Below are 14,323 nucleotides of genomic sequence, written 5' to 3'. Positions count from 1 at the left end.
ATCCCAGACAATAAAGAGCTTTAAAAACAAGAGAACTTTATAAAATCAATTCTAAAGTATTTATTTATTGATTGACTGATTGAAATCTAGTATGGAATAGGCCCTTCCAGCCTTTCGAGCCACGCTGCCAGCAATCCCCCAATTTAACCCAAGCCCAATCACGAGACAGTTTACAATGACCAATTAACCTACCAACCAGAAGGAAGACCTTTGAACTGTGGGAGAAAACCGGAGCACCAAGAGAAAATCCATGCAGTCACGGAGAGAATGTAAAAACTCCTTATAGGAAGTGGCAGGAAAGGAAGCCATTGCTAGTACAGGAGTGGTATGCTCCCTCATCCTGGTTTTGGTTAAAAGTCTAGCACTGGATTCTGACTAAGTTGAAGTTTGTTAATAGAATACTTAGAAAGGCCAGTAAAAAGAGCATTGCAGTAATCTAATCTATTCAACGTAAAAGGCACAAGTTAGTTTTTCAGTATCTTTATGTGGCAGAAACAACTGTACCTTTGCAATATTGCTTCAGTGTAGAAATGCTGCGCTGGTCACTTTCTTTACATGGGATTTAAAGTTCAAATCTGAATCAAGGATAACATCCAGGGTACTTACTTCTGATTTTACAAGGCGAGTCAAATTCCCAAATTTATGTTTATGTATGAGTTGTTTATATAAACTTTTTGCACTGTTGGTTCAGACAGTTCCTCTGGCAACGTGTTCCACCTGCACACCATGCTTTATGTGGAAAAAGCTGCACTTGGGCCCTTTTTAAATCTTTCCCTCACACTTTAAACCCATTTTCCCTAATTATGGACTTTTATCACCCTGCAGAAATGATCCACCTTAACTACACCACTCATGATTTTAAACATTTTTGTAAGATCACCCCTCACTCTCCTATATATAATGCAAATGTGTAGGGAGCATGTATTCCCTTCCACCAGATCTCTGAACAGTCCACATACTGATACCTCACCATTTTGCTCTTTGATCGATCTCCCCCACCTCTCTCTGACCCCTTTCATCTACTTCTATATTAATATTTACTGTAATTTCTAGTAATACTTAATGTATAGCACTGTACTGCTGCCACAAAACATCAAATTTCACAAGCCAGTGATAATAAACTTGATTCTGATTTTAGGAAGGTCCAGTTACACATCTCAGGTTTTGCTTGTGAATCAAGCTGAAGATGAACACAGTACAGAGGACCCAAATTAAGTTAGTTTGCAGAATCAAGGAGGGCAAACTCTCCAACAACGTGAAGGGACCCCAACCTTCTACCTCACTTGTCACCCGTCTCTACCCACTTGATCACTGACCTTGGCAGCCTGCTGAACTTGTGGGTCACAATTGCGTTTTTCCCATTGCACTTCTCACAGGAGTATTCGATTTCTTCAGCCTGCAGTGAGAAAGACAAATCAGTTAGCCTCTGATTTCCCCAGCTCTTGATGCAGCTCCTTCACTCAGCCATCAACAGCAAGAGGATGGGATGGGGCTGAAATTAGGAGCGCAACTCCCAAATTCCCCCCTCCTCTCAGGTAGCAAGTCAAACCAACTGTGCTCGTCCAATTTACAATCTGTTTCAAGACAGGTGGATGGAGGTGTCCACTACCTCAGTTCTTCCTTGTTTAGCAAATGCCCCAGGATCCAGCTGTGTCCATCTTTATATAAAAACCTTTCTAAGAAAAACTGCTGCTCATTGGATGTTGCTTTTTTGTTTTTCACACCATTCTCTGTAAATTTTAGAGACTCTTGTGTGTGAAAATCCCAGGAGATCAGCAGTTTCTAAAATCCTCAAACCACCCCATCTGGCACCAACAATCGTTCCACAGTCAAAGTCACTTAGATCACATTTCTTTCCCATTCTGATGTTTGGTCTGAACAACAAATGAACCTCTTGACCATGTCTGCGTGATTTTATGCATTTGAGCTGCTACCACATGATTGGCTGATTACATAATTACATTAAGGAGGTGTACAGGTGTACCAGATAAAGTGGCCACTGAGGATGTATATGAAAACAAAAGGCTGACTAGAATATTTAAGTATTAAATGATCATCTTTCCTACTAAATTATCTATAGAAGGTTCGTATTCACCTGCTCTACCTTGAAAGCACTTGTCCTAAAATGAAAAGAAAATACATTTCACCAGGCTCCTAAACTGTGGAACTCAATACCCAAAACTTAAGGGATGCAGACTCAGATGAGACTTTTCTTTTATCTAACATCTTTTTATCTTTTATTTTCCATTGTAAAGCATTGCCTACATGGAAAAGTGCTCTATAAATTAGACATTATTCTTTAAGAATTTTTATTCAGGCACTTTTAAATCCTTGAATTCTGCCTCAGTGATATGATTGGTTGGTGCACTACCACACATCACCTATAGGGTCCGTGCAGAGGAGTGAGTCACCAGAATGCTGTCTTGACTAGAGACTTTGTCTTATCTCAGGATAAGTTGAGCAAACTAGGGCTTTTCTCTTTGGAGTGAAGGAGGATGAGATGTGTTTTAAGAACCATAGATCAAGTAGACAGCCAGTGACTACCTCAGGGTGGAAATGGCTAATAAGAGGAGGCATAATTATAAGGTGATAGGAGGAAAGTTTAGGGGGAAATGTCAGAATTTTAATAAAAAAAATAAACAAAGGAAGTAGTCAATGTGTAGAATGCCCTGCCAGGGTTGATGGTAGAGGAAGATACATAAGGGACATTTAAGAGACTCTTAGACAAACATATAGATTATAGAAAAATGGGAGGGCTATGTAGGAGGGAAGAGTTACGGCTTGCACAAAATCACAGTTGCATTGTATTGGCACAGGAGTATCTCAACATAAGGTGACTGACAGGACATGATAAAATATTGGTGGTTGAGGGTGTGGAGGGTGGGTTAGTTGGTGGAGGTGTTGGTCAGCCTTGCTACTTGGGGAAAGTAACTGTTTTTGATTCTGGTGGTGCTGGTGTAGATGCTATGTAGCCTCCTTGATGGGAATGGGACAAGTAATTCATTAACATGGTGCATGGGATCCTTCATATGTTATTGGCCCTTTTTCGGCACCTTTCTGCGCAAATATCCTTGATGGTGGGTAGGCTAGTGCCAGTGATGTTTGGCAGTTTTGTCTTGGGAGACTGAGCCATGTGTCTCGCAGTGAAGTGGCCGCAAGTCACAGGCACAATTTTAAGTTCTAGAGGTACTGCAGTGGGTTTTAATGGTATCAAACTGTTGAAGCCCCTCGGTCAGTAAGGTCAGAGGCCCAGTATCTGCAAGTCTGGGGCCACAGCTTAGAAGTTGGAGGTGGCTTGTCCTAGGCTTGGAGATCTGTGTGTGAGAGTGAGGGGTGGGAAAGCGATTTGTTTTGTTATTGGTTGTTGTATTTTGGTGGTGTGTTGTCCTGCTGAATATTGTGGGCATTCTATAATCGGATGGAACGTGTGGCAATATTTGATGGTTGACCCCAACACATAGAATGCAGAACTCACATAATAAACTTGATTCTGACAGTGTCTGTTAACAATACAATCCATGCTGACCACAGCATCCTCCCTGCTGGTCCCAGTTGCCTGTGTTTGGTCCATAACCCTCTATTTTACTATCCAAATGCCTCTTAAATGTTGCATTTGTACCCACCTCAACTACTTCCTCTGGTAGTTCAACTTGTATCTAATCAATTACTTTCCAAGTGAAGTGACTGTTGCAAAGTAGGAAGCAAAGATGTCAATTTAAACACATCAATTATGGGCAAGCCTGAACATTTCCAACAATTTGGCTGGTACAGGAATAAATTACTGGCAAGAACCTTTGTCGTAAACACAAGAAATTCTGCAGATCAGGCCACATCCATAGAGAGGAATAAAGAGTCAATGTTTCACGCGGAGACCCTTTTCATGATCTGATCATTAAATACTGTTCCCTTTTGGCACTTATTTTAATTTGTAAAAATCAACACTAGACAAGGATCCTACTTGTTTATCTAATACAAGCTCATTTGTTCTGACAACTTTGTTCATCCCATGACACACTACAAAGCAAATGTTGAATAGTGGCCCTTCATCCCTTTCTCTTTTCTGCAACTCATCTGGTTCCCCTCATCTTTTCCTTTCTTCCATGGTCCACTGTCCTTTCCTAACAGATTCCTCCTCCTTCAGCCTTTCTACCTCATCCACCCACCATCCCCCTCGCCTGGTCTCACCTATTACCTGACAGCTTGTACTCCTTCCCCTCTCCACACCCTTCTATTCTGATAGCTTCAGCCGAAAACATCTACTGTTCATTCTTTTCCATTGGTGCTCCCCGACTTGCTGAGCTCCTTCAGCATTTTGTGTGTCAACCACTAGAGTCATAGACCACAGCACAGAAAAATGCCACTGGCCCATCTTGACTGTGCCATTGAACTAGTTCCTTACCATACTTCCTGCCACCACCTGCCCCAATCCCCTCACCTCCCAATTTTCTCCTAACCTTCCTTTAAGTGCAAGTGCCCTCATTCATACATACACAGACACAAACATGGCAGTAGGTCAGGGGAAACACACCCTGAAGAAGAGGTCTATTGAATCCTGGATTGATCTTGGGGGCAGCTGCTTTCTCCGCCGCGGGAGGTCGATGGAAAGATCATTGAACTGCTCCCGCTTGGTGACACTTTCACAACACCTACAAGATCAAAAGACCAATAAAACAAAACATATTAGCAGTAATTCCAACACAGTTTACCAATACACACACCAATGGAAAGAAATAAATGGAGGGCAATGTGGGAGGGAGGGGGTTAGATTAATCTTGGAGTAGGTTAAAAGGTTGGCACATTGTGGGATGAAGGGCCTGTATTGCTCTATGTTCTAAATAGGAGGCCCAAAACTGTTTAGAAGTGCCTTGGGCAGTTGCAATAAGACTTCCCTAATTTTATAGGGCTAGGGGGTCTTCTCTTTGGAGCGAAGGAAAATGAGAGGTGACTTGATAGGGATGTACATGGTGATGAGGCATAGATTGAATAGATAGCCAGAGATTCCCCCCCCCCCCCCCCCCCCCCAGGGCAGAAATGGCATAATTTTAAGGTGACTGGAGGAAAGTATGGGGGGGGGGGGGTGGAAGAATGTCAGAGGCCAGTTTCCTTTATTACATAGAGTGGCAGGTGCGCAGAATGCCTGGGGTGGCCGTAGAGTCAGATACATTAGAGACTCTTAGACAGGATGAAAAAAAATGGAAGGCTATTTGGGAGAGAAGGGTTTAGATTGATCTTGGAATAGACCATAAGACATAGGAGCAGAATTAGGTCATTTAACCCATCAAGTCTGCTCCACAGAGTAGGTTAAGAAACATGGGCTGAAGGGCCATGTCCTAGTTTAAGTGATTGTTCCAGCTGATGCTGTAAACACCCCAGCATTATCTGGGTTCTGTTTGGCAAATGTTGTACACCTCTATGGCTCTACACTACAGAAAAGATGGATCTGTCATCTAGTTAAAGCGTGCAACCCCAGTTCTCCAACTCTCCCATCAAACCTCTCAACTGACGTACATTTTGCAACTGATTGTGTGCAGGACCTCAAACTCCACGTTGCAAATGACTGGGCAGGCATAGACCCTGGCAGCACCAGCCTCATGACATACTCGAGCCGCAGGACTCTCATCGGCTGCCACTGGCTCATTCTTCCACGTTTTGTTCAGCTTCTCCATGTCCTCCTTCAGCTGGTCCAGGCACTGACTCAAGAACTCATGGGCATCCTAAACAGACCAAACCATGGGAAGAAGCAATCAGAAACAGGAATGCAACGTGGCCACCTAGCCTGTCTTCAGCTCTCATGGCGAGCAGACCATCAGACTGTAAGACGGAGTCTGAGCCAAGCCAGACTCAGAGTTGTACAGCACAGAATCAGGCCCTTTGGCCCAATGTGTTCATGCTGACCTTTATGCCAATCTACATTGCTTCAATATACATTGTGTTTTATAGGACAGCTTTCATATTTACAGTACTGTGCAAAAAGGCATACGCATGTACAGCTCAGCTACCCAAGACTTTTGCACAGTACTGTACGTCAACGTGGAGCGGAGAGCGAGTTTGTAAACTTGGAGGGAGCAAACAATGTTGGCAATGGTGAAGGTGGGGGACCGGTGGCAGAGAAGGAGGGTGGTGGTGGTGTGGGTGCAGACACACGCAGTCATGAGACACCAGGCAAGGCCAGTTGATTCCAAACAAGTGTGTGTGCGCGCACATATGTATACACACACACCTCCCCCCCACCTCAGACTTTTGCACAGAACTGTATTTTTATTGGTTTTTAAAAAAATTGTGCTTAATGTGGTATTTTATGCTGCACTTGATCCGGAGTAACAACCATTTAATTTTCCTTTACTTTCGTGTACTGAAGAATACCAATAAACAACCTTGAACTTCAAATTTGTCCACATTAGATCTGTATCCTTCTATGCCTTTACTACGTAATCATCAACCTAAATATCTCTTGATTGAACACATGAGACTATGTAGATGCTAGAAATACAGAACAACACACACAAAATGCTGGAGGAACTTAACAGGTTAGGCAGCATCTATTGAGGGGAATAAACTGTTGATGCTTCACAGCCGAGACCCTTTATCAGGACTGGAAAGGAAGGGGAAAGAAGCCGGAATAAGATGTAGTGGGGATGAAGTAGTACAAGCTGGCAGATGATAGGTGAGACCAGGTGAGAGGGAAGGTGGGTTGGTGGCATTGGGGTAATGGTGAAAAGCTGGCAGGTGATAGGTGGAAGAGATAAAGGGCTGAAGAAAGGAGGAATCTGATAGGACAGGAGAGTGGACCATGGGAGAAAGGGAAGGAGGAGGGGAAATGGAGGTGTTGGCCAGGTGAGGATAAGAGATTGATTGAGAGGGAAACCTGGATGATATATATGTACAATGTCTGAAATACATCTTATGGAAGTGTTTGTTTGATGATGAACTTCAATTAAAAAAAATAAATTACAAAGAGAGGGAAACCAGAAAGGGGAATGGAAAAAGAGAGAATAGAGAGTGGGGGAGAACTTACTGGATGGGGGAGAAATCAATATTCCTGTCATCAGGTTGGAGGCTACCCAAATGTAGTATTGGGCATTGATCTTCCAAATGAGAGTGACCTCATTGCGGCAGTAGAGGAGGTCACAACCAACATGTCAGAATGGGAACAGGCAGTGGAATTAAAATGGGTAGCCACCAGAACATCTCACCTTTTGTGGTGGACAGAGTGAAGGTGCTCGATGAAGTTGGCACCCCACCACCCTCCTCCAATTTACATTGGGTCTCACTGATGTAGAGGAGACCACATCAAGAGCACTGGATCTCTTGACTGTATTTAACTCCACCATGCCCTCTGCAGTGAGTTGCAGATATCAACGAATTTCTGTGTAAAAAAAACCCTCAAAAATCTTTAAAACTGTTTCTTCTCCCCTTAAAACTATGCCTACAGTACCATTAACCAGGATACAGGTTGCAAGACATTACTCTAAGATCAATCTAACTCTTCCCTCCTACATAGCCCTCCATTTTTCAACCATTCATGTGCCTAAGAGTCTCTTAAATGCCTCTAATGTATCTATGCGTGGAAAATACTTAGCCCTAGCACCTCCCCAACATCACCTTAAAACATAACATCGAACACTAAACACAGAAAATAGAACACTACTGCATAGGACATGCCCTTTGGGTCAACAATGTTGTGTCAACCTTTGAACCTTCCCTCCCTTTCAGCCCTCCATTTATCTATCATCCTTGTGCCTATCTAGGAGTCTCATATGCCTCAAACATCTGTAACTGCTGGTTAGATAATCCAACCCAATGCTTAAAAATTAATATTTCACCCTCACACAAATATACATGTTCATTTTAATTTAATATTAGAATTGTTGATTGAAAAAGGGGCAAGTTCACACTATTGCAGCATTTCAAAGACATCTGTGCAGATACATGGATTGAAAAGGTTTAGAGGGATCTGGGACCAAACTAGGCAAATGGGACTAGCTCAGGTAGGCAACCAGATTGACATGGATGAGTGGACCAAAGGGCTATTCAGGTCACAGTCTGATCTGCCATTCCATCATGGCTGACTTATTATCTCTCTCAACCCCATTCTCTTGCCTTCTCTCCATAACTTTTGATGCCTTAACTAATCAAGAACCCACCAACCTCCACTTTAAATACACCCAATGACTTGGCCTCCACAGCCATCTGTGGCATGGCAATGAATTTCACAGATTCACCACCCTCTGGCTAAGGAAATTCCTCCTCAACTCTAAGAGGACATCACTCTATTCTGAGGCTTTGCCCTCTGGTCCTAGACACTCTCACTATTGCAAACATCCTCTCCACATCCATGGGTTCAATGAGATATCCCCTTATTCTTTATGCTCCAGTGAGTAGAGGCCCAGAGCCATCAAACACTCCTCATATGTTAACTCTTTGGTCCCTCAAGCCTGCCATATTTGGAGAAAGGTTTAGGGCCAAAAACCTAAATTAGGACTGACTGAGGAACTCAGTATCAAACACTGGCATGTAGGAGCACAAAGGCTGACTATATAGAGATGCATACAATCACAAGGATCTATATTCTGAATGTATAGTCTTTTTCCCCCAGGGCTGCGAATCAAGATCTAGAGGCTCCCACTCACCCTCAGTTAATGATAGGGGTCCATGGCGTAAAATGGTTGGGAACCCCTGGAGGTGAGAAGGGAGAGATTTAATAGGAAACTGAAGGGGAACTTTTTCGTGCAGAGGGGTGGTCAGTAGACAGAACACTGAACATTCCTAGACTGTTTGACGGACTTTGTGGTTTGATATATAGTATTGAGTGTTACTTGCTTATTTTTTTGCCATTTGTGCAATTTGATTTTTTTTGTATGTTGGTTGCTTGATGTTTTCTTTGAACGGGCTTCATGTTGTTTCCTTGTTTCTTGGCTGTCTGTGGGAAGACGAATCTCAGCGTTGTACACTGCATACACAGAATAATGAATGTACTTTGAACCTTTGAGGAAGTGGTTGAGGCAGGTAAAGTATCATTTAGGAAGCACGTGGATAGGTACAGGACATGGAGGCATGGGAAGTTAGCTGACTAGCTGAGTGGGCACAGTGGGCAGTTTGGGCCAAGGGCCTGTATCCTTGCTATAATGCTCTATGACTTTTTAAACCACCCTGTACATAGTTACTCATGGATGTTGTCTTAGGACTAGACTGTCAGATTAGCCATGATTTCGCTGGTTAATGGAATATCTGTCCTGATGAAGGATGTCAGCCTGAAATGTCAACTGTTCATTCCTTTCCACAGATGCTGTCTGACCTGCTGAGTTCCTCCTGCATTTTGTGTGTTACTCTGGGTTTCCAGCATCTGCAGAATCTCGTGTTCAGTATATAGAACAAGATTGCAGAAGTGGTTGAGGAAGGTGCATTAACATCATTTAAAGGAACTCCGACAGTTATATATAGGAAAGTTTAGAGGGATATATGCCAAAGGCAGGCAATTAGGGCTAACTTAGCAAGAAATCTTGGTCAGTATGGACCAATTGGGCTGAAGGACCTGTTTCTGTACTATGTAACTCTAAACCCAACACTGGAGATGTACACAACAACCCCCTCTAATGGCAGGTAAGCTTACTGCATCACCTTCACTGACATCAGATTCAAAGCACAACAGCAGCTTGAGCAAGACTAGAAGACATCGGAGCAGAATTTGGCAATCTGGCCAACCTAGTCTGCCCCACCATTCCATCATGGCTGATTTATTATTCTTCTCAACCCCATTCTCCTGCCTTCTTCCCACAACCTTTGGCATCCTGAGTAATCAGCAGCCTCTCAACTTCTGCTGTAAATATATCCAATGACTTGGCCTCTACAGCTGTTTGTAGCAACAAATTCCACAAATTCACTACCCTCTAGCTAACAAAACTACTCCTCATCTCTGATCTAAAGGGATGTCTTTCTATTCTGAGGTTATGCCCTCAGGTCCCAGACTCTGCCACAACTGGAAACATTGATACATACTTTTAAGAATACAGTAACATTTAACAGAAGCCTGAACTGTGACAGCTACCAGACATCAGTTTGCTTTCCCATTTGTCTGCATCATTTGTGCAGCCTCATTTCAATATTCCTACCAGTGCAATTCCTTGTTTGCCAGTTTCTTCCTTTGCTTAAGAAAATAGCAATGAATGGATTGATAAGACAATAGAAAATTTCCCACCAAAAATTTAGTGATGAACAAGAGATTCTGAAGATGTTGGAAATCCAGAGCAACACACACCCTGAAGTGCTGGAGGAACTCAGCAGGTCAGGCAGCCTCTATGGATGGGAATAAATTGTCAACATTTCGAGCAGAGACACTTTTGAATTATCTGGTCATTACATGCTCTGCTCTTACTGGCCCCTTTATTACTTTTTAAAGATCAAGACTAGGTCAACACCATGCTTGTTTATCTAATGCAAACTCATTTTTTCCCCAACAACTCTGTTAGTCCCATGACATACTATAAAATTCCTAGCAATCAATAGGGACGGCACAGAAGGGTAGTGGTTAAGGTAACGCTGTTATAGCACCAGCTGTAAGACGAGCTCGTGAGGAGTTTGTACACTCTCCACATGACCGTGTGAATTACCTCCAGGTGTTCTGGTGTCCTCATACATTCCAAAGACATACAGATTTGGGTTAGTGAATTGTGGCCTTGCTATGTTGGTGCTGGAATTGTGGCAACAACTGCAGGTGACCCCCAGCATATCACAAACAATGATACAAATGATGTATTTCACAGTACGCTTCAAAATACATAGGACATATAAAGCTAAACTTCAGTCAATCTCTAGCAGATAGTGAAATGACAGAGAGAACATTATCTAGTGGAGAAACCTTTGGGAATCAAAGACACTTTATCAATTCCCAGACCTCACCCAATTGTTTAATCATCACCTTTCCTGAGATATAGGAGCTTGAAAGTCTGGTCGAGCAGAATCACAAACAGCTTCATCCCTACTGTTAATCAGACTTTTGAATCAATCACCTCTCTCACATCCCCTTCCCAGTGGTGCTGCACCTTCCCACACTCTTAATTCTACAGAACCTCTTCCATTATGGTCAATTAAGCATTTCTTAAGCACTACCTAGCTTTGCACCATTATTTTAGTGCTCACCATATTTGTTGTATTTAGTATTATATTGGGAAATTGGTACAGTTAAAGTATCTTACATACCATTCAGATCAATTCACTGCAACAGTGCACTGAGGTAGGACAAGGTAAAACAGTGACAGAATGCAGAAAAAAATGCAACAGAAATTCAGAGTAACACACACACACACAGAATTCCAGAGGAACACAGCAGGTCAGGCAGCATCTATGGAGAGGAATAGAGTCAACATTTTGGGCCAAGACTCTTCACCAGGACTCATGGTCTCGGTCTGAAATATCAACTGTTTTAATTTGTGAGCTTCAGACAGCCAAGGAATTTCATTGCACCCTGGCATATCTGACAAACTAATCCAAATCTCCCTTTCCTTCATTTCCATTCCAACGCTGGTGTCATCCAAATCACTTAGAGATAAGCTTAGAGGCAGCACAGAAACAAGCCTTCAGCCCATCTATTCTGTGGCGAACTGTTATTCCCCCTCGTCACGTTAACCCGCACCTGGACCATAGCACTCTATACCCCTCTCATCCATGTACTTGCTTAAATTTCTTTTAAATGTTGAAATCAAATCTACATCCATCACTTCCGCTGGCAGCTCCCCCTAAGTGAAGATCTCCCCCACTCCAGGTTCCTCTTAAACCATGACCTTTAGCTCTCATCAGATCCAACTTCAGTGGAAACAAAGACTTTGTTCTAATTCCTCTTTGCCCCACATCCTACACAAGGGCTTTATCAATGACGGAAAGCAGACCATCCCAGCCTCTCAGTCCCGACCGCCGTGATCCTTACGTTCTGCACGTATCCCGAGAACCTCTCCGCAGTGGCTGATATGGCACTCTTCACCTTCTTCAGCAACTCCTTCTTTACCTCCAGGCTACAGTTATCCTTCTTCACCATGAGCTGGACAAACCGCCTGCCAGAGATCAAACACACAAGGGTCAGAGGCAGCTACACACCCACTCTCCCACAGAACAGACAGCATGAAAATACTGCTTCCCAAAGTTCAAAGTAAATATATCAATGCTGATATACAGTCAGTGGCCACTTAAAATATTAAGTACCGCCTGTACCTAATAAAGTGGCCACTGAGTGCACGTTCATGACTTTCTGCTGCTGTCCGCTTCGAGGTGCAACGTGTTGTGTGTTCAGAAGCTCCTCGATACACCACTGTTGCAACACGTGATTATCTGAGTTACTGTCACTTTCCTGTCAGTTTGAACCAGTCTGGCCATTCTCCTCCAACCTCTGTCATTAGCAAGGAATGTGACCACAGAATGTTACTTGACTTTTTTTTAAAAAGTTTTTTGCACCATTGTTTGTGAACTCCAGAATCTGTTGTGCATGAAAATCCCAGATTAGCATTTTCTGAGATAATCAAACCAACCAATCTGGCACTAACAATCGTCTCTGGGTCAAAGCCACATAGACCACACTTCCTCCCCATTCTGATGTTTGGTCTCAATAACTGATCCTTTTGACCATGTCTGCATGCTTTTATGCACAGAGTTGCTGCCACGATGGGCTGATTAGATATTTGTATTAACAAGGTGTACAGCTATACCCAAAGAGATGGCCACTGAGTGCATAAAACCATATACTACCTTGAGATATTTTTTTTGTAAATGTCTGGAAGAAAAGTAAAGAAATACAATAGAACTAATGAAAAACTATACACAAAGATACGCTAACAAAGAAAAATCGTACAAATTAAAAATAAATAATACTGAGGATGAGTTGTAGAGTCCTTGAAAGTCCGTCTGTAGATTGTGGAATCAGTTCAGAGTTGCGGTGAGTAAAGTTTTCCACACTAGTTCAGAAGTCTGATGGTTGTAGGGTAATAACTATCCCTGGGGACTTGATGGTGTGGGATCCACGGCTCCTGTACCTCCTTCCAGATGGCAGCAGTGAGAAGAGAGCATGGCCTGGACAGTGGAGATACTTGATGGATGCTGCTTTCATGCAGCAGGTCAGCACAACATAGTGGGCCAAAGGGCCTGTACTGTGCTGTATTGCTCTATGTTCTAACTCACACTCCACTGAGACTCAAGCAAGAAAAGGCCTCACGCTACCCCATATACACCCCAACCCTACCCAATACTGATTGGCAGAAATGTTGTATTCACAATCCCAGTGACCTGTGTTTCTTGAGAGCACGTGCATGGGCTGTGTTAGTGTGCACAATTTAAAAGTGAAATTAACACTTCTACAGAAAGTGTCGGTAACTTCTCAAAACTGCAAATTCACATCACAACATAGAACAGTGCAGCACAGTGCAGACCCTTTGGCCCACTATGATGTGCTGGCCTTTTAACCTACCAATCTAACCCCCCTTCACATAACCCCCTATTTTTCTTTCACTCATGTGCCAATCCAAGAGTCTAAGGTATCTGCCTTTGCCACTACCCCCGACAGTGAATTCCACACACCTACCACTCTGTACAGAAGCTACTCTAATACACCCCCTATAGGTTCCTCCAATCACTTTAAAATTGTGCCCTCTCATATTAGCCATTTCCACCCTGGGAAAAAGTCTCTGGCTGTCCACTCGATCTATGATTCTGATCTTCTCATACATCTCTCAACCCACCTCGCATCCTCCTTTGCTGCAAAGAGAAAAGCCCTAACTTACTCATAACTCATTCTCTCTAATCCAAACAGCATCCCAGTAAATCTCCTCTGCACCCTCTGTAAAGCTTTTACATCCTTCCTGTAATGAGGCAACCAGAACTGGACACAAACCAGGGTTTTATAAAGCTGCATTATTACCTCACAGCCTTTGACCTGAATACCCTGACTAATGAAAGCCAATATCATACACCTTCTTAACTATCCTATTAACCTGTGTGGCAACTTTGAGGGAATCTGAGGATGTGGACCCCAAGGTCCCTCTGCTCTTCCACACTAAGAATCCTGCCATTACCCTGTACTTTGACTTCAAGTTGTATCTGTAGATTTTTTTGATTCTTTCCGAGATGATCTGATCACACTGATCTGTATGGCTTAAGCTGTGCATTCCAGAGGAGGTTGGGGTATCCGAATAAATCTCCTCTGCACCCTCTCTAAAGCTTCCACATCCTTCTTATAATGAGGTGACCAGAAATGAACACACTACTCCAAGTGTGGTCTAGTCAGAGTCTCTCTAATGCAGACAACATCCTCTGCAACATCTATAAAACTTACACATTCTCATTC

The 14,323-nt window shown here is 43.0% G+C and overlaps 1 protein-coding gene across 2 annotated transcripts in view; it reads right to left on the bottom strand.

Moving 5' to 3' along the window:
- usp37 (ubiquitin specific peptidase 37) overlaps window positions 1–14,323 on the bottom strand; it is a 78,807-nt gene that overhangs the window by 27,339 nt on the left and 37,145 nt on the right. For both annotated transcript variants that reach the window (XM_073046268.1, XM_073046269.1), the window contains 4 exons: window positions 11,921–12,044; window positions 5,509–5,714; window positions 4,529–4,646; window positions 1,317–1,396 (listed from right to left, as the gene is read on the bottom strand). In XM_073046268.1, the coding sequence (XP_072902369.1) occupies window positions 1,317–1,396; window positions 4,529–4,646; window positions 5,509–5,714; window positions 11,921–12,044 (528 nt within the window). The remainder of the gene's footprint in view (window positions 1–1,316; window positions 1,397–4,528; window positions 4,647–5,508; window positions 5,715–11,920; window positions 12,045–14,323) is intronic.

Source organism: Hemitrygon akajei, chromosome 5, assembly GCF_048418815.1.
Source record: "Hemitrygon akajei chromosome 5, sHemAka1.3, whole genome shotgun sequence".
Classification (NCBI taxonomy): domain Eukaryota; kingdom Metazoa; phylum Chordata; class Chondrichthyes; order Myliobatiformes; family Dasyatidae; genus Hemitrygon; species Hemitrygon akajei.
Note: the sequence above shows the minus strand (reverse complement) of the source record. Positions and strands in the feature narration are given on the sequence as shown.